Here is a 19391-nt window from a genome sequence, read left to right as displayed (position 1 = left end):
GCCACGTCCAATTACCCACCGAACCACCTGTCAGCGCCCCGGCGCACGGCAGCCTACCTCCAGGACAGCGGTGGGCCCGGTGGTCCGTCAGGTCCGCCAGCGACTCGAAGTCCTGCTGGCAGTGATCGCAGGTGTAGAGGGACTCATCCTCCATGTCGTCATCGTCCTCATTTCTCTCCTCCTGGCTGGTCACGCTGTTCCTGTCCTCCAGCGCCCGGCTGGCCTTCTGATCACACTCGGGCTCTCCGTCCAGGCCTCCTGCCGGCGGGAAGAACACAGTCCCCGTGAGCAGCCGGGGCCTCGGGGTCTCAGGACAGGGTTGGAGGAGAAGTGCCCGGCGCTCACGAAGACCCACTGAATTGCTCGGCCTCCCAGGGCGCGTTCTGGACGCCTCTCGGTATGTTAATATCGGGGTTTGGGGGGTTTTGTAGCATGCGGTGCTCTCATTCTCAATTAGATTCTTTAGCTCTTGGTGCACATCTCCTCTGGGGTTGCCCGTCACGGTCCCCCTGTGCATGGACGCTGGGGGCTGTGGCCCGTCAGGGAGGTGACAATGCCTTAGCATTTGTCTCCCCCAAACCCATTCTCCGACGCGTTTCTCCAGAGCCCCCATCTGCTGTTCCTGACGCCCCAAAATGTTTCGTTTCCCCCAAAGCCTTGCGATTTAGCGCGGGGACATCGCGTAGCCAAGTTCGCCCCCGTCCGGCCGCCCCACCCACCCACACACACACACACCAATACCGGGACTCGCTGACCCTGGTGGGCTCTCGGCGCAGATGTCCTGACTCGGGCAACCAGGGGGCACACCTGCTGGCGGGGCCGCGGGGAGTCAGCTCACGAGTGTCGGACGCACCTGAGCTTTCACTCGTGCCCCCCGTAAACACCAGCGGGTTAAACCTGCCCCTGAAAACACAGAGACTCCGACTACCAAGCCAGCGCTGCGTGGTGCGGTCTCTCCCCAGTCTGTTCTGTCCCGGAAGTCAGAGCTCCCCGTCCAGAAACCGGCGCTGATTTCACTGAAAGGGAGAGGTCGCTGCTGTGTGCGAAGGCGCTGATGCACACACGTCTGCCTGTGCAAAGGAGCGTGCATGCGTGAGTGCACGAGTCACCCCTCACCCTGCGGCGACAGCGAAAGGCTTCGGCATGCGACCATGAGGCCCCCGAGGGCTGGTCCCCAAAACCAGAAAGAAGAATGAAGATAAGCGTGCATTCAATTCGAGGTGAAAGCAGCAGTCCGATAAACGCACCGATTTAGAAACAGCTAATGGGGTGAGGGCTCTATTGCTCCCGGCCGCACCGTACACGCACCGCACACGCACTGCCAAACACGCGACACCACGCACCTACAACACATGTTAGCTGGTCCGAGAGCCGACCTCCGCCTTCCGTGGCGGGGCACGTAGCCCAACGCGCCGCGCAGAGCAGCCATGTGTCCGTCAGTGACCCACCAAACAGCTCTCTTCTTACCAATTAAGGCAAGTACAATGTTTAGGTCCTTTTTTTTTTTTTTTTCATCAGGACACGCCAACCCCCGGCAATCCAGAAAGAAGCCCCATTTACAGCCAGGCAGGCTATTTATCTCCGGAAATCAGAGCTGCTGCTCCGGCGACAGCAAGAAAGAGAAAGCGAAGAAGTGAGGACTATCGTAAGTCACCACAAAACCATGGGGGCAGCGGCCAGCGAGGCTCTGCGAGGCCTCTTGACCGCCGCGTCCCCCAGTAAAAAATGTCCTGGCCCCGGCCGGTTGGCTCCGTGGATAGAGCATCAGCCTGCGGACGGAAGGGTCCGGGTTCGATTCCGGTCAAGGGCACATGCCCAGGTTGTGGGTCTTGATCCCCAGTAGGGGGCGTGCGGGAGGAAGTCAATCGATGATTGTCTCGTTGATGCTTCTCTCTCTCTCTCCCTGAAATCAATAAAAAAATATATACTTTTAAAAAAAATGCTCTGGAGGGGAGGGGAGGGAGAGAGAGAGGCGCAATCCCGGCGGCATCTCCTGCACCAACTCTCCAGACACCACGTTCCTCCGGCACACGCGTGTGCTGCTTTACTTAACACCCGAGTTAATAGACGTGTTTAAATGATCCCCTGCTATCCTTTTTCTTTCTTTTTTTTTTTTTTTTGGCCGTATTTCCTTGGCAGCACTTTCCGTAATAGCGCATCTCACCCACAACTGGAGCCACAGACACTGCCGCACACCGGCTCAGCGTCAGCTCTGGGGCTTTCAGAAGTCACCACCCCACAAAGTCATCCAAGAAGGCAAATCTGTTTGTTTGTTTTTTATTTTGGTGTGTGTTTTTTTTTAAAATATATTTTGACTTTTGAGGAAGGGGGAGAGAGAGAGAAACATCCATGATGAGAGAGAATCATGGACCGGCTGCCTCCTGCACGCCCCACGCTGGAGATGGAGCCTGCAACCCGGGCCTGTGCCCTGACCGGGAATCGAACCATGACCTCCTGGTTCAGTGGTCAACGTTCAACCACTGAGCCACACTGGCCGGGCAAGGAGCTCCTTTCTTCCCATCGAGGCCCTGGGGTTGGGAAGAGCTCCCCAGAACAGGGCACCTTACCCCCGGCAATCCAGAAAGAAGCCCCATTTAAAGCCAGGCAGCCTGCTGGGGGCGGCCTGGAGCAGCATGAAGGCCCCCGCATCCCCCGCCCCAGGGAAGGACCAAGCCACGTGCCTGGATGGGGAGCAGACAGAATTGGCACCTGAAATGCCGGCCTCACACTCCACCCCGACAGCTCACGACCTGGCTGTTTCCCGGTGACGCGCACACCCCATGCTTCTGCCCGGGGCTCCACCGAGGGCAGCAGCGCCACCACTGAGCCCTCGCTGCCCGCCAGGCCCCTCCCCAGCACAGCCAGACGGGCAGCCCCGGGGAGTGAGCGCCACCGAGCCCTCCTTTCATAGGGGAGGAGGCGGCGGCTCTGAGAGGGGACAAAGCTTAAGCAAGGCCACAGGGGGCGGGTCTGTGTCCGACTCAAGCACCTGCGACAGGTCTACAGCAGCGACTCCTGGAAAACCAGCCACGTGTCAAGGGGCGTGTAAGGCCCTCGTCCCGGCCCCCAGGGCCCAGCAAGGGCTCCGAGACCTTGAGCGAGTGACAGGCCCACCTCCTGGAGGCCAGGGCATGACCTCTGCCAGGTGTGTCCCGCCCGCCTACGCGAGGGAGGGCGAATATCGCTCTCAAGTCCACAAGCCCCACCCTGGCCGGCAGCTAAGTGGTTAGAGCGTGGGCCCTTGCCCAGAGGGTCACAGGTTTGATTCCCCCGTCAGGGGCACGTACCTCGGTTGCAGGTTCAGTCTCTGGTCCTGATCAGGTGCGTGCACCAGGCAACCAATCGATGTGTCTCTCTCACATCCATCTTTCTCTCTCCCTCCTTCTCTCTCTCTCTCTATCCCCCCCACCACCACCTCCTTTCCACTCTCAATGGAAAAAATATTCTCAGGTGAGGATTAAAAAATAACAATAATGAGTTGAAATTCACAAGCCCCTGTCCTGCACCGTCCCCTGGATGGATGGGGGCGCCCCCAACACAACACCCGGTCCAGCGAGGTCCACACGGTTTCCCACGTGCTGAGCCTGGAGCAACACTGTTCCCGACAGGAAGCCAGCCTCCAGTCCCACAGGCCTGGTGTCCTACAAAACTTTCACCGGGCTCGCCCCGGGCCAGGGTGGGAGCTCTTTTTAGGAATCTGGGCGCGAGGTCAAAGCCCGGGCCCTGCTGGAGAGGACACGGCTCCGTGAGCACTTTCTCACACACGTATGCACACACGCGCACGCACCCCGGAGCTGGCGGGATGGGGGCGGGAGGGGCCGGGAGCCCGCCGACCCAGTCAGACACCGGCTTGTGCCCCCACGGCTGGCCCCGAATTCCGAGAGGCAGCCACTATTGATCTTCAGGTTTAAACTATTTGCAGTGCGGACAGTGGGGTGACATTTAACACTCAGAGCTGCAGGCAAATATTTTAACAGCTATTTGCTCTCCAAGACCCGCTTCTTAAATAAGGAAGCTGCCGGGGGCGCTTGCTGCTCCCCGGTCAGTGCTGATGGCTCTGTGCACGGAATTTCAAAGCCACAGTTGCCCCACGCTGAACGTGACCCCTGAACGTGACCCCTGAACGTGACCCGGGCTGCGTCACACGAGCCATGCTGGGACGCTCGCCCTGGCTGGCCTTGCCGGCCTGGGTACGCGGCCCCTCTCTCCAGAGGCCCATGGTTGGCCACGAAAATGACTAGAATCTTCCAGAAGATGTCTCCTCCGGTTGTCAGGAATTCTGGAACCTGAGGCCAAAATGATTCGCAGGGTGATGGCACACTAGACGGGCAGACGGGCAGGAGGGCAGGTGGGCAGGCGGGGGCTCCGATGGGTCAGAGAGCCCCCCTTCATGCAAATGAGCAGAATGAGCTGGGAGGGGCTAGGGGAGGGGAGGGGAGGAGGTTAAGCTCACCCAAGGGCGCAGCCTCTGTTCAAACCCTCATGGTCGCCATACAAAAAAGGGGGTCCCGGTGCAGACACCTCAGCTGTTTACTTTTTTAAAAAAGGAAACTCATATTCTTATGTGAAAGCTCCCGAATGACTCAAGGTTAACGTCAAGGTTTAAGATAACAGCGTGGGCACGACAATCGCCCAGAGGCTGGAGCCAGCCCGGGGGCGGGCAGCAGGCCCAGCCAGAGCCACCAGGCCCCCTCGAGCCCAGGGTGAGGCAGGGAGGCTCGCTGGGCACTCGTGAACGTGTCCCTTCTTTGGAGATTTGGGACCCAAGTTCAAGTCCACGCCTGTGCGGCCTCCGTCACATATGTCCACTTTTGAGCCTCGGTTTCCTCACCTGGGAAATGGGAATGATGGCACCGCCTGCTCAGCCTGTGGGGCCCCCATGGGGCTGCCTCCCAGGGGACCTCACCCCAGGTCTCCACCACACAGCTGGAGCCAGAGCAGACGCATATCCCATGTCTTTAGTCAGTCGATGAACACGGACTGAGCACCTACTGCGTGCCAGTGCTGTTCTGGGCACGTAGCTGCGTCAAAACACAAAGCACAGCCGGCTCCTTAACCAACTAACCAGACATCGAGTCACCAGCACCTCGCCCTCAGTGGGCGTCTGTGACTCGACCCTCCTGGGGGACGGTCACGTGGTGAGCCCCACCCGGCAGCTCCCAGCTCTGCCTGGGGAGGAAGGGGCGGGAAGGAGAGATGGTCGGCGGAGGGAGGTGAGGAGGGAGGAGCAGAGCAGGAAGGGGGAGACAAAGCCATCACCAACACCTCCGCCGACACGGAGAGAATTCTATTTTTCCAGCGAGCCTCCCGGTCCTCACGGAGCGCGCTCGCCGCAGGCAGTAATGAGGAACAGTGGGACCCGGCCGCCCTGCGACCATGAAAATTGTGCGCCATTCCTTCCCCGTGACCTCCCGAGGCTGGGACCGCTCTGCCCGCGCCTCGCTGTCATGTTTGTCTCCGATGGCCGCTGGGAAGGAGGAGATGGAGGCGCGGACGGGAGGAAGGCGGGAGGGGGAGGGGAGGCCAGAGGGGCAGCGTGGGAGCTCAATAAATCCAGCTAATTTGTGGCCGGCGCCGTGGCCTAGAGCCTAATTGCTCAAGGCGAGGATGCTGGGGTGCCAATCACCCCATGGCGGCCGCAGCAGAAAGAGGAGCCTCACGGGTGGGCTGAAGGGGCCAAGGAAGGGGTGTGTACCCCAAAGACAGGACAAGAGGCCAGGCTGAAGGGGCCCGGAGCCCAGGGCCACGCTGCGTCACCGGCTCTGGGCCGTGGCTGCCCCTCCCGCACATTAAGGCATGGACCTCGGAATAGAAACTTTTAGTGGCTCACGGCGGGGCCAGGGGCAGGCCCGGCACTGGCTGCTTCCGCGGGAGGTCAGCTGTAATCCAGGGGAGCAGGTAGCCCAGCCACCGGCTCCCCGCGTCTGGGTCCGTACCTCTGGGGGACACGGGACGGCCCCTGTGTGGCCAGCAGGCCCCAGGCAGCAGGTCAGCGTCGGTGCTCCCGACCTTGCTCCCCCTGCCCCACCCGGCACCCGGCACCTGGCACCCAGCACCCAGCACCCAGCACCCAGCACCAGGCCTGGGATACTGCAGGTGCTCGATTCCTGTGGTTGAATGAATGAATGAATGAATGAATGCATGAAGCCATGTGGAACAGCCTTTCCTGCTCTAACATTTAAAGAGGCAGCCAGTGGCCCTGGCCAGTTTGGCTAGAGCATCGGCCCATGGACGGAAGGGTCCCGGGTTCAATTCCAGTCAAGGGCACGTACCTCAGTCGTAGGCTCGGCTCCCGGCCCTGGGTGGGCCCGTGGGGAGGCAACCAATGGCTCTGTCTCTCACATCGATGTTTCTCTCTGTGTGTCTCTCCTCCCTGCCACTCTCCCTAAAAATCAATGGAAAACTGTTCTCGGGGGAGAATTAACAAAAACACAACATTGAAAGAGGCAGCCATTGTTCTGTGTGTCTCTGGGGAGAGATGAGACTGTGGGGGCAAAGCCAGGAACAGGCCCTGGTCCCACCACTGCCCCCAGGCAGGACCCAGGGAGCGGAAAAGGGTTCCCTGTCCTTGGTCCCGGGCTCCCAGCTGCCTTGTAACCCAGAGGCCAGCTGCCCCCGGGGACCTCCAACCCCAGCGTTTCCTTTGCAGCCCGGGCCTTGTCACAGGCCCAGGGAGGCCGAGAGCCCCACTGGCCCCAGCCCCAGCGGAGAGGCCGTATCGAGCCTATAAACAGTAACAAGGTCCGTCCAGCCTGGCTCGCGGGGTGAGCATCACCCTATGACCCAGGAGGTCACGGTTCGATTCCCGGTCAGGGCACATGCCCGGGTTGCAGGTTCAATCCCCAGTGTGGGGCGTGCAAGAGGCAGCCAATTCATGATTCTCTCCTATCATTGATGTTCCTCTCTCTCCCCCTCTCCCTTCCTGTCTGAAATCAATGGAAATGTATATATATTTTAAAAAGTAACAAGTCGCTGGGCACGGGGACAGCGGGGTGTGCAGCGTGTCCCAGGGACCCTGAAGAAGCCACGGGGGAGGTGCGGTCAGAGGGAGAAGTTCTCACCGTGTTGCTGCCATGGAGACATGGCCGCATGGCAGCTCTCAGCTTGCAAGCAGCCAGCACCCACCCAGACAAGGGGTGGCCCCGGGCCCCTCCATGGACCCACCACGCTCTGGGCTCTTCACCGCCCACCCCCGACACACACACACCCTTAATCCCTTAACCTCATCTACTGCTGAGGCTGGCTTTCTGCTCCTTTCCCTCCAGCCCCCAAGAGGGTGCTGAGCGCACCCACAAAAGGGCTGCAAGGCACGCTGGACGTCTCCAAAACCCACTACCTGGGCGCAGCCAGCGCGTCGGAGGGGCCTCTGCAGAATACACCACGGGGTCGGGGGGGGGGGGGTTAACTTAAGTGGCGAGGGCACGGGCCCACACCCGCCTGTGAGAGCAAGGCCTGCTGGGTGCCCTGGACTCACCAAGACACATTCATTTCCACACAACGAGGAGGGGAGGCCTGCAGAGGATGAGCCACGGGTCAAAGGTCAAGTGGGCAGAGACATGGAAACTTCCAGATCCACCCCAGGGACCCGGCTGCCTCCACCAGGAGGGCCCACACCCCAGCCATCTCTATGCACACGCACACCCGCGCCCCGCCCGCCCGCCCCCGCGCAGCCTCGCTGACCACTCAACGCGGGTTTCAAACGGCTCGCCACGGTCTTCAGTCAACAGGAGGCAGGAACCTTTGATTAAACGCCGCTAATTTTTTATTGATCGCACTGCGAATCATTTCATTTTCCATTACCGCAAATGTCTCCTATCGGGGATCCGCGACGGCGGTCTCTCTGTTCGGTCTCAAGCAACGCGTCGCTTTGCAGGGTCTGCATGACTCAAACATGAGAAAGCGGGCTGTGTGGCTCATGAGTGCTTTCGTTTAGAGAGAGAGAGAGAGAGAGAGAGAGAGAGAGAGAGAAGTTTCCATGCAGGAGAGGCTCTTACACTTGGAATAAAGATACATGAGTCAAACGCAGTCCCTCCCCGCCTCTCCCCGATGTCAGCATTAGCGTTTATAATTTTTTGAGGCTGATTTTCACGTTAAGACTGTTCGTAATGACTGCGCGTGCGCTCCCCAAACACTTCCGTTACCAAAGTGTGAAATGTCTTCTAACACAAACACAGCTCTTGGGGAAGTAATTACCACAGTGCATTCAGGGGCAATCACCCCCCACGAGCTGTCAGCGGCAGCCCCTCGGAAAGGCACTTGTTACGGAGGAATTATTGGTGTCGCCACTCGAGGCGGGACAGGCCGGCCGAACCGGGGCGAGGCCGCGTCCAGCCGGGAACTGGGCTCCCTCCTCGAGGAAGTCAGAATCGTTACCTCGAAGCTCAGCGAACTCGCACCCGAGGGTTTCCGAGACGCACGGGAGCGGGACGCGGCCGCCCGGCTCGCAGCGTGGAGCGACGGCCCTGCGTCCCCGAAGGCGGCTGCCGGGCGCTTGTCACCATAGGGAGAGCGGGGGTGGCGGGTGGCAGTTAAATGCTAATGCGTGTCCCCAAACAGAACGCTCGGGAATTATGAATTGCCGAGAGGCCTCCCGCTGACCCCCCTCACGTCGAGGAGAGCCCAGAATAGGATGAGGAAAGCGCGAGAACCTGCAGCAAAGGCAGGAGGGGACTCTGTGGGGAGCCCGCGGGGATGGGCTGAAGGGACAGGGACCCAGCGGCCTATCTCCTCCGCCCATAGAAGGTACAACGGGGGTCCGGGCAGCCATGCCCGCTCCGTCGGGGGCCGAGAAACAGCCTGGGGACAGGGGGATGCGGCACCAAAGGGGACTGAGGAGATGCCTACATCGCCATCCGAGCTTTGTCCCTGAGTCTCGGTGAGGCCGTGGGTCAGGCCGGTGGTCCCAGTCTGAGCCTCAGTTTCCCCGCCTGCAGCCATGCCGTGTTGAGGATGTCAGATGAGTGAGCAGACAAGGGCGGGCCTGGGAGCCCCGTCCTGCTCCTGGCCGGGTCCCCCCACCTTCTCCTGGAGCCGCGAGAGACCCACCAGGCCTCTGAGAGCCGGAGGGAGCGTGGGGACAAGAGCAGAGGGCCTTCCGGGCTCGGGGGGGGTCCCACAGTCACCTCAGGGGATCCTCTGAGGCCCCTGTGAGCCTTGGTTTCCCCACCTCTAAAAAGGACATGCTGAAGCCGGCCAGCGTGGCTCAGTGGTTAGGAGTCAACCTATGAGCCAGGAGGTCAAGGTTCGATTCCCGGTCAGGGCACAGGCCCGGTTTGCGGGCTCGATCCCCACTAGGGGGTGCGCAGGAGGCAGCCGATTGAAGACTCTCTCTCATCATGGATGTTTCCATTCTTGTCTCCCTCTCCCTTCCTCTCTCTGAAATAAGTAAATAAACGAACAAGCAACTGATGAGCCACTAAACATGTTTAATAATTAACATTTTTAAAAGCACAGAGGGTGAACGGATTGGGGGGCTTTAGACGGAGGAGCCTCTCCAGAAAGAGTTGATGCAGTCCACCGCCTCTTATCAGAACCCTAGGCCCAGGGCAAAGCTCCCGGGCCGCGTGGCAGGTGAGCGGCAGGGCCAGGGCTAGTCCTCCATGGGCTGACCCCCTCAGCCTTGAGCTCCTCCCCCTCTGACCAGTGTGATGGGCAGGGGGCGGGGCCACGGCAGGGCGGGGAGAATAAACAGCCCCTAAGGCCTTGGGTCCCTGGCTCAGGAGCTGCTGTCTGTTTTACACACTGTGCAATCCCCGGCACTGGACTGGAGCCTGGCGCACAGTAGGTGCACAATAGCTACTGGCTGAGTGGATGGGTGAAGACTGAGAGGAACTGAAGTCGTGCGCATCCATCCCGTAAAGCAGGCCCGCTGGGGCAGGACCCTTTGCTGGACAGCACGTTAGTCATTTTTCTAAAAACTATTATTTTTACTGATTTCAGAGAGGAAGGGAGAGGGAGAGAGAGAAACATCAATGATGAGAGAGAATCATGGACCGGCCGCCTCCTGCACGCCCCCCACTGGGGATCAAGCCCGCAACCCAGGCCTGTGCCCTGACCGGGAATCGAACCCTGACCTCCTGGTTCATAAGGTCGACGCTCAACCACTGAGCCATGCTGGCCAGGCCATGTTAGTCATTTTTAAGCAAATGCAGATTTTTACATTCGCGTCTTAAAATAAAGTTAAAAAAATCAATGCTCCCACTCGGACGTCTCGCCCATCTCCCGGCCCTCCTGCGGGAGGCTGAGCCGTGACTCACGCGGGTCTGGGGAGAAGAGAATGGACAGCAGCCTCGGGGAGGGGGGCCGGGTACTGCGCAGATGCACCCCTGGCCCCTTCCAGGGGCACAGGCCGAGTGGAAAACATTACTCGCTCCCCGCGCAGGAGCGGGTCTGGGCGGGGCCGACTCAGCAAGCCGAGTGGGGGCTGAGAAACCCCAGCAGGCCGCCTCCGACGGCCACTCAGCACAGGCAGGACGTGGCCGGGATCAGAACCCCACACGGCACCCGGAACCTCCGCGAAGTCCCTTCTCTGTTGGGAAGAAGAGCCGGCTCGCTGGCACCCGCTCTGACCTCTGTCCTGTGGGGTAGGTGCCGGGACAGCCTCAGTCACAGGCGGGGACTGAGACCCGGAGAGGGAAGGGGCGCAGCCGGAGAGGCAGAGAGGGACTGCCCCCCCCCCCCGGAGCACGAGGGCCTGCAGGGCCCCTGTTCTCAGCTCCCCTGCTCCAGCTTCCGCTGCAGAGACAGGTGGACAAAGACGGCCTGACCACAGCCCGCAGCTTTCTCCTCTTTTTTAAAATGTGTTTTTATTGATTTCAGAGATGAAGGGAGAGAGAGATAGAAACATCGATGAGAGAGAATCATGGATCGGCCGCCTCCTGCACACCCCCCACTGGGGATCGAGCCTGCAACCCGGGCCTGTGCCCTGACCGGGAATCGAACCATGACCTCCTGGTTCATAGGCTGATGCTCAACCACGGAGCCGGCCGGGCTCACAGCCCGCAGCTCTCCGCACGGAGGCCGGGTCCCCATGTTCCCAGCAGTAAAGAGGGACGAGGCTGGGGGGGGGGGCACCTCCTTCTTAGGCCAAGGCACCACCCAGGGGCGGCCAGCAGCCCGAGCCCCCCCAGGCCTGGCCTCAGGACTGAGGTCCAAGGAGAGAGACCCCGCTAAGCAGGGCGCAGGCACAGGGACCCGGGTGCTTATGGGAAAGGCGGGCCCAGCCCGGAGATGCCCACGCGGACGCTCTGCCCAGACTGCCAACGGGAACCCACGTTCCCACTGCCAGGCGGGTACCAGGCCGGACGGTGGTGTGCCCCCCACCCCCCCCCCACACCCCGCTTTCTCCCAGAACTGTTTCTCTACCTCCGAGTATTTCTTCCCCGCAAAAACGAAGCTTTGCTGTTCTCTCTGGTTACAAAGACGCCTGCGACCGGCGTGGAGGATGCACCCGCACAGGCCAGTCCAAAGCAGAGAGCGAAAACGTCCCCACGCGGAGGCTCGCGCTGCGCTGACTTTGATGAACGCGATCTCACCTTTCAGGGACACACGCGGCAACGGTTTGACAAGAACGGAGTCCGAGCCGCACGCGGATCTGTAACCTCTTCACACCTCCAGCGGCTCGGCTCTGGGCTGCGAACCTCTCCCGGCCCCAAAGCTGTGCCTGGAGGGGCTCGCAGGTCCCAACGCCCGGTCAAGGGACTGGCGGGGGGGGGGGGGGGGGGGGTTCCATCTCAGCAAAGGGCTCCTTGCTGATGGGTGCAGGCAGAGCCTCTGTGCGTTCAGAGGTTCCACAGGTATAAACAACCTTCGGGGGGTGCCCCTGGCCGGAGGGCAGGTTAAAACGCAGGCCACATGCCACAGCCCTTTCCTGAATATGGGGTCCAGGAAGCTGTATTTCCACAAGCCTCTGTCTCCATCCGCTGTCTCTGAAACAGGATTGAGCCCTGGATGGGTTGTTCAATGGTTAGCGTGTCAGCCCACAGACCAAAGGGTCTCAAGTTCGATTCCCGGTCAAGGGCCTGCACCTGGGTTGTAAGTTCGACTCCCCTGCCCTATTCGGGGCGAGTTCGGGAGGCAACCAGCTGATGTGTTTCTCTCACGTCGATGGTCCTGTGTCTCCCCCCTCCTTTGCACTCTCTCTAAAAACCAGTGGGCAAAAGTATCCTAGGGTGAGGGTGAACACCGAAACAACCGACAGGCTGATTCTCCTGCACGATTCTGCAACGGCGACTCCAGGAGAAGAACTTGCTTCCCGCACCGGCACAGAGTGGGTCTGCGGGGGGCCACGCGCCCGTGTCTGGGTGTCGCTCACACGTGTGCACACGCATACACGCATGCACGCTCACCACCGCTTCCTGCCCGGGGGCGCTGCGCCCGGGCCTCCGCCTCCATGCGCTGAGCCAGGGAAAGTCTAGAAAATTCCCACAGCGGAAGCCGGCGGGGCTTCCTCTCCTCTCTCCTCCGGACGCACAGGGGGCTCTTCCCGCCCGGGCGTGAGGCGGGACGCTTCCTGGGTTTCATCACCAGCCCAGCTCGCCAGGGCCCGCCGCCCTCCAGGGCCGCCGCGGGGTTTCCAGGAAGCCCCTCGCTCTTCCGTCCTTGGGGGAGCAGGTGGGGGGATGAGTGAGCCGGTTCTGGGAAGCCGGGTCCCCTGGGAGCCACCGTCCCCGCTGCCAGCTGCCAGCTCTGAATCACAGGCACGACACCGGCCACAGGAAGGAGGGCCGGGCCAGGGCCACCTCACGCTCCTCTCCCCAGAGACGCGTCCCCCCTGTTCACAGACGTGAGCGAGACCTACGACGCGCCAGGGCCCGCCGGGGACACAGGGGGCAGGAGGCGGACACACCCTCCGGGTCAGGGAGAAGCAGGGGGCGGGGGGGGGGGGGGGGGCAGAGACACAGAGAATTAAATTCATTTCTTCAGCCCCAGCAGCTCTGGCTCCGTGCAGAGAGTGTTGGCCCGTGGACTGAAGGGTCCCAGGTTCGGTTCCAATCAAGGGCACGTACCTCAGTTGCAGGCTCCATCCCCAGCCCTGGTCGGGGTGTGTGCAATCGATGTGTCTCTCTCACATCGATGTTTCTCTCTCTCTCTCTCTGTCTCTCCCCCTCCCATCCTCTCTCTCTAAAAATCAATGGAAACATATCCTCGGGTGAGGATGAGCAACAAATAAAAGCAAAACCATTTCTTCAAACGATCAGCACTTTGAAGGAATAGAAGAGGGGAGGGTGGGAGAGGCCTTGAGCAGGGCGGTCGGCGGCCTGGCTGCGGGCAGGCGGGGCTGAGCTGCGGAGGATGAGAAGGAAGCGGGAGGAGAGAGGAAGGGGGAGCACAGCGCAAAGGACCTGGGGAGACAGGCGGTCGGGTCCCTCCCGGGAAGGGCAGGAGCATCAACTTACAAGCCAGGAGGTCACTGGTTCAATCCACCTGCCCGGCTTGTGGGCTCAATCCCCAGTGTGGGGTGTGCAGGAGGCAGCCGCTCCATGGTTCTCTCTCATCATGGATGTGTCTCTCTCTCCCCCACCCCTTCCTCTCTGAAATCAACGAAAATATTTTAAAAATAAAGTAAAGAGGGAAGCAGGAGGAGGGCAGGACACTGAAGGGGGACACCAGCGAGCAGGCTTGTTCTGGAAGGTTCACGGGCACAGAACCAGGTCTGTGGGGCCGGCTGGGAGGAGAGGACACCGGCACCAGCTCATCACCAGGCCAGAGGGTGTGGGTGGCCTCGGCTCAGCTGGAGACGCCTCCCTGCCTCACCACTCGTGGGCTGTGTGACCCCAGGTCCATCACTCAACCTCTCTGAGCCTCCCTTTCTTCCTCTGTAGAACCGAAGAACAACAGTGCAAGACGCTGCTGAGAGGATGGGACTGTAGCCGGACAATCACAGGGGCCGGGCTGCCTGTCACCACTTAAGCCAACCAAGCAGAGACAGGGCTGAATCACAGACGCACCAGCAGGGGCTCACATGGTGTCTCACCCACCAGCAGTCCATGGCCGTGGGTGGGGACATAGCAGGCCACAGAAAGTATCAGAAAAGTCTCAGAGGTGACCGGTGCAGAGCAGGGTCCATGGGATCGGAAGTGACGAAGGCCAAGAGGCACCTTCAGCGAGGCAGTCAGGAAAGGCCCCTCCTGGGAGGTCACGGGAAGGTCAGGAAGGGTATTCCTGGTGGCGGGCACAGCTGGTGCAAAGGCCCTGGGGCCGGAACAAGCTTGCAGAGCTCGGGAGTTGAAAGGTCAGCGAGAGCAGGTGGGGCCGGGTCAGGTGGGGATTATGAAGAGGTCAGCAGGGCCCCCTCAACCTACCTACCTACTGTTAGCCGCTAGCACTCATAGCCTTACTGCATTTACTGTGCTCTTCCCACCGACACCCAGACCAATGGGGGAGGGCAGGCAGGTCTCAGTGGTGTTTGTTTCACTAAGTAATTCTCGGCCCTCAGGAACTACCCAACAACGTGAAGGTTGGGGCTGTCGCTGGGGTCCAGGCGGCTCTGTGAGGAGGTGAGCCTCCCATCCCTGGAGGCATTCAAGCGGAGCTGGAAGAACACCCACTGGGGCCCCTCAGAGGGGGATGATGGGGCTTCCAGGCTCTTTCCCACTCCCAGAGCTGCCGGATCTGCCCCCTGCTCGGTGCCGGAGGGCCGCCAGCCCCTGACCCTGCTGGCCGGCCAAGGACAGACGGCACCTGTGCAGCTGGGACACAGGTGCAGGAGCTCAGAGGGCCGCATCACAAAGCGCAGCCCCTTAGGCTGCTGCACGGGGATGTGCTCCTGATGGGGGCAGGGGAGGAGGCGGAACGGAAGAAGAAACTCGGTGCCAACAGCGTGCAAGGAGCGCCAGGCGGAATGGACTCAAATCCTCCTTCACAGGCCCCCTGCGCGGGGCACTTCCTGCAGACAATTGCAGCGCGCGGCCTGCAGGGCCCGGCTTCCTTTGTGTTAACTAATTTCTGACTCGGGTTTTCAGCTACTTATTTCCAGAACAATGCGCTGGCTGTCGGCATCCGTGGCCCAGGCGGCGATCTTCCTGGGGGTGGGAGGGCGCGTGGGCCCTCCCCGTCTCCCCTGCACGGCAGGAGGAGGAGGGAGGTGTGAACAGCCACCTGGAAGAGGTGGGGTGAAGTGGCCAAGCCCTGTCCCCAACAAGGGGGCATCTCATTTGCAGCCTCCGGAGGCAGCATGCCATAGAGGGCCCCCCAGAGGGATCTTGGAGACCCTTGAATATTTCAGGGGCAGGGAGGTGGGGGGGGGCGGGGGGGAGAGAGGGTCCAGCCGCAGAAGGGACGGCTCCTCACGCAGTCATTGCCCGAGGCCCCCCGGGACCCTGCGAGCACACTGCCTGCTTCCCCTGCCCTATCATCTCCAGTTTCTTCCTGCTTCCTCTGGGCCGGCGTACCTGGCAAGTCCCCTTTCCCACGGAAAGTTCCTCTCCGCTCTCCGAGGACACCTGTCGAGGGTGGGACCCGGCTCTGCCTCTGCGTACGACTCCTACCAGACGCGCTGATCAGGGCGCCCTGTCGCTGACGGAAGAGCCGCACGCGGGCACACAGTGTGGCCGCTGTCATCACGCCTGTGACGCGTCGAGTGGGGGGAAATCAGGTTTATTCACGTGCTGTTCTGTCGCTGACGAGGCAGACGCGATCGGGGAGACTCCTAATCAGCCCCCGTGCAGACGGGTGCTCCCCGGCGCCTCCTGCCGGCCGCGCACCCTTTGCACATGGCAGTTGGTTGAAAAATAATAATAGTGATAATAATCACTGGTCCCTCGTGGAGCTGCATTCCCGCCTGTGACTCAGATGAATCCTCACGGTGCCTCGCCCAGACCCAGGAGGAAATAAAGCGCCTGAGAGATAGCGGTTCTGAGCAGCAGTGACTGCGACTCCAAGGCCAGCAAGTGTGACCGGATTCATGCCCCGGCCAGGCCTGGGCACTGAACGGGTCAGAAGTGGAGCCAGGTCTGGCTGGTCTGGTTCAGTGGTTAGAGCCTCGGCCCTCGTACTGAAGGGTCCGGGTTCGATTCCCGTCAAGGGCACGGACCTCAGTTGCTGGCTCAATCCCCAGCCTGGTCTGGAGCCTGCGGGAGGCAACCAATCCATGTGTCTCTCTCACATTGGTGTCTCTCTCTCTGTCTCTCCCTCTCCCTTCCACTCTCTCAAAAGAAATCAATGGGAAAATATCCTCGGGTGAGGATGAACAAAAACAAAAGTGGAGCTAGAGACGCCGGCCTCCGCTCAAAGGACCCGCGTGGCCAGGTGAGGCGGAAATGATGGCGGAGGGGCCAGGCTGGAAGCGCTCGGCTTGGAGGTGGGAGGAATGGGGGGGCCGTGAGGGGTTTGCTGGCAAGACCACGGCAGAGCCCACAGAGGCGACTGCAAGGCCTCGATGCCCGTGGCTTCCAGAACAGACTGCTGTCCGCTGCCGACCGCCTCCCTCCTGGGTGTCTGCAGCTGCGCCGGGAAAGACGGGGCCCAGGACGTCCCGGCTATGGGGTCCAGGGCTGGGCCACGTAAATGGTGAAAAGCAGACACACACCAGAGCAGGCAGGTTGTCCCCCCGTGGACCAGGCAGCGTGGAGGAGAGAGGGACCGACCCTACCAGCTTCCTACCCTGCATGCCACACAGACAGACTGCCTTGCCATCGATGTTGGGGCCGAGTTTCCAATCTCCAAAATCACGTTTTTCTTTCTTTATCATATATAAGAGGAAGCGGGAGGGAGAGAGGGATAGAAACATCAATGATGGGAGAGAATCACTGATCAGCTGCCTCCTGCACGTTCCACACTGGGGATCGGGCCTGCACCCGAGGTACGTGCCCTTGACCGGAATCAAACCAGCGACCCTTCAGTCCGTGGGCCGACACTCTATCCACTGAGCCGGACCAGCTGGGGCTGACCCCGTATTTTTAAATCACGTGGCCCAGGCCCATAGATCTCTGCTCCCGAGTAATCGGAGCAACAGCCCCAGCCGGGCACACCGAGCCCCGATCTCCCGTCACACGTCACACTGTGAGGCAGGGACCACTGGCTCCATTGTACAGATGAGGAAACTGAGGCTCAGAGAAGGTCCCAGGCAAGGGGCAGACGTGGGACTTGAATGAATGACCTGGCAGACTCCAGAGCCCAGTTCTTAACTGTCGGGCGATGGAGCCCTTCAGAGACATTCGAACAACCTGAGGCACATCACAGCCGGAGACACAGGGAAGGCCTGGGACAGCAGCACGCGGAGCGGCCGAGGCCGGAGCAGGCACACAGAGAGGGATAATCTCACGGAATCCAATCACTCGTAGCTACGAACCTATCTGATCCCACAGGTGGGGAGGCGGATAGGAGAGGTTTTGCTGTCACCCACAACAGATAAAAAAAAAAGGAGCGATCAGAGAGGGGCAGACACAGCCAAAGGTCACACAGCAAGTTCCCATCGAGTTAGGCCTCTCTTACAAGCAGGCCTCATCCCTCAACCCCAGAAGTAGCCAGATCTCGGTAAGGTCGGCCCGAAACATGCCCCGGGGCACCCCACTCCAGCGGGCACCAGGCCACCGACGGGTTTCTCCGTAAGTTCACGGAGCCCTCCCGCCACGCAAGCACGCCCACACGCACGCCTGTCAGCCCGCCGCTCTGCCCTCCGTCTTCTCTTGCTAATTAATTTGGATGGAGATGTCTTTCAAAGGAGACTTAGGCCGGGTCCTCCCCGCTGCCTGCGAACCAATTTCATTACAACAGGAACCGTGTTGCCAAAATGAGAAATCCCCTCCTTTTCGGGCCTGTGCCCTTGAAGGCATCTTATTAGAAAAGACCATTTCTTAATTAACATTTTTGATCTTTAATCCATTACACGTCCCTTTAATCCTGCGCGGGTGAGGCTGGCCCACTTCCGCGGGCTCGCGCACAGCGGGACGGCCGTGGACCGTCTGCGGCTCCCGGACGCAGCCCTGGTCCGGCCGCGGGCACATTTCCTGAGCGGGAGCCGGGGAGGGGGCTCGGCGAGGACACCCCCCGGGTGGGCCAGTCTGCAGGCGCGAGTTCATTTCATTAACCCCTGAACCCCGTCTCTTCTCGCCCCAGAATCTTTCCAGCAAACGAAGCCAGGCTGGTCTCCCCTGCCATCTGCAGAAATCTCAGGCAACGTGTCCCCCTCCGCAGGAAGAGCTGGTCCCAGCAAGGTCAGAGCACCCCACTTTGGAAAGCTCTGGACTTGCCCAGTGACCCCCCCCTCCTTCCTGAAAGACTTTGGGGGACCCTGCCTATCCTGCGTTTCCTCCTACCTCCCTGACCTCCCAGCGACTCCTCGATCTGCCTCATCCCTCGTCCCTCATCCCTTGTCCCTCGACCCTCGTCCCTGCCTCTGATGCATGCCTCCCTGGACCCGGATCTAAACTCCTTTGTTCTGTCTGGGTGCACTGGCTTGGGGATGGGGGTGCCTCCGTCCAGCTCTGAGCATCGACCACACACTCATGACACCCAGATACACCCCAGTCCCAGCCTCCCCCCATCGCGGGACCGTCCTCCGAGTGCCGACTGATGTCCAAGAGGCATCTCAAACTCACGGCCAAGGCCTAGCTCGGCAGCCTCATCACCGTTATCCGCCCCCAACGGCACCCCTCTCCCGGGACCCCCATCTCATGAAGGGCACCTCCAGCCCCCCAGCTGCCCGGAGCTGTCTGCTTCCTCTCCTTTTCTCAGTCCCAACACCCAATCTGGAGACCAGTTCTGTTGCACCAACCTCCCGAGGAAATTCTTTTTTTTTAGTATATATTTTTATTGATGTCAGAGTAGAGAGACGGAGAAAGAGAAACATCAATGATGAGAGAGAATCATTGATCAGCTGCTTCCTGCACGCCCTCTACTGGGGATCAAGCCCACAACCCCGGCCTGTGCCCTGACCGGGAATGGAACCGTGTCCTCCTGGTTCATAGGTCAACGCTCAACCACTGAGCCACACTGGCCGGCACAAAAGAAATTCGTGACCCCTTCTCACCTCCCGCCCAGCCTTGGCCCCAGCCACCATCATCTCTCCCTGGATGAGCGCCTGGGTGGGCTTCCCCTGCCCACACACAGCTGAAGGGGTCCCTCTGCTCCTTACTCTCCTGGCTTCCCTTGACCCACGAGAACTCGGGGCCCCCCCACCCCAGCTCCTCCCTCATCTCCTGCCCCTCGGCCCTGGGTTCTCTGGGGCCAATGTACTCCAGCGACAGGGATGACAGGGACGCCCCTTCTGTCCTTCAGCGACACGGCTCGCGCCTACACGGCTCCCTCCCTCTCTGCCCCGCCTCGACCCAGGCCTCTCTGCCCACCCCGCCACATGGCCCTCTCCTCCCGCCCCCGCCCTCTCTAACGGGCCACCGGGCTGGTCGCGTCCCAGGGAAAACATGTGCGTATTTATCCGCTGACTCTGTCAC

General features: G+C 60.8%; 1 protein-coding gene across 2 annotated transcripts in view; it reads right to left on the bottom strand.

The window, feature by feature from the left end:
* Positions 1 to 19391, bottom strand: part of ZNF423 (zinc finger protein 423) — a 227617-nt gene that overhangs the window by 150637 nt on the left and 57589 nt on the right. For both annotated transcript variants that reach the window (XM_059668099.1, XM_059668100.1), the window contains exon 3: positions 58 to 258. In XM_059668099.1, the coding sequence (XP_059524082.1) occupies positions 58 to 258 (201 nt within the window). The remainder of the gene's footprint in view (positions 1 to 57; positions 259 to 19391) is intronic.

This window comes from Myotis daubentonii, chromosome 15, assembly GCF_963259705.1.
Source record: "Myotis daubentonii chromosome 15, mMyoDau2.1, whole genome shotgun sequence".
Classification (NCBI taxonomy): Eukaryota; Metazoa; Chordata; class Mammalia; order Chiroptera; family Vespertilionidae; genus Myotis; species Myotis daubentonii.
This window is presented reverse-complemented; position numbering and strand designations above follow the sequence as displayed.